Here is an 857-nt window from a genome sequence, read left to right on the forward strand (position 1 = left end):
AGATATGGCTGCCAACCGATGTCAGTGGCGTTCTTGTTGTCAGTTTCTATCCAGATTGCCTGAGTGAATGTCTGGAGGTGTAGGCACCTCGGAATGATTGTGTTAAGCTAGCACTAAGTCCCATCCCCGCCCACCCTTACTCTTTTGGTTACAATAAGGCTTTCAAATAAATCATGGCTGTACGGCAGTGAAGCGTCAGTGTTGAACACTGATGTCGTGTGTCGGTGATGATGATGAGGATGATGACTCTGGTGACGAATACAGTCTCCCTTGCTCCTAAATGTTAGCTCATGCCTACACGGGTGGAAAGAAGTTCACCATAGTCAAGATGGCTAGCTTATAGACGCCACGAGTGCTTCATTCAGGTGCCCTATGAAATGTCAAAGATTCAGCAAGTTCAAGTGAAAAAACGGCGCTAGTATGAACAACATTGTTGGCGATCAGGCATAACTTCCACAGCAATGATCTAGGTGATGGAGATGTGTAAACAGACTAAATCGTAAACGAGGCGTCTTCAAATCTTTTCGGATCTCTTTGTACTTCAAACGCAGTCACGCAAGTGAATCGAATCAAATCCTCGACCAGACAAACGAAACCGTGTCTAGAATCGATCAATGTCCTAACGACTGACTATTTAACCGTTACAAAATTGTTCAAGTATGACGGGAAGTAGGATTCGATACTCAGGTATCTCAGCTAAACCATCTTTTCTAACATGGTGCGCAATAACCCACCACGTTATTGTGCGAATATGAATGAAACTGACAACAAAACGATTTACCGCAGTCCACTCTGATCGATACGCACAGACACCTCGTTGCTAACCTGGATTTCACAAATGATAACAATTGGAATGT

At 43.9% G+C, this 857-nt stretch overlaps 1 protein-coding gene across 1 annotated transcript in view; it reads left to right on the top strand.

The window, feature by feature from the left end:
- The window catches only part of T265_13940 (hypothetical protein), a gene marked incomplete at both ends in the record, with an annotated part of 53,091 nt that extends 52,863 nt beyond the window's left edge, over positions 1-228 (top strand). The window contains one exon of the mRNA XM_009171244.1: positions 119-228. Coding sequence (XP_009169508.1) covers positions 119-228 — 110 coding nt within the window. The remainder of the gene's footprint in view (positions 1-118) is intronic.
- Between the last annotated feature and the right edge of the window lie 629 nt (positions 229-857).

This window comes from Opisthorchis viverrini (assembly GCF_000715545.1).
Source record: "Opisthorchis viverrini unplaced genomic scaffold opera_v5_123, whole genome shotgun sequence".
Classification (NCBI taxonomy): domain Eukaryota; kingdom Metazoa; phylum Platyhelminthes; class Trematoda; order Opisthorchiida; family Opisthorchiidae; genus Opisthorchis; species Opisthorchis viverrini.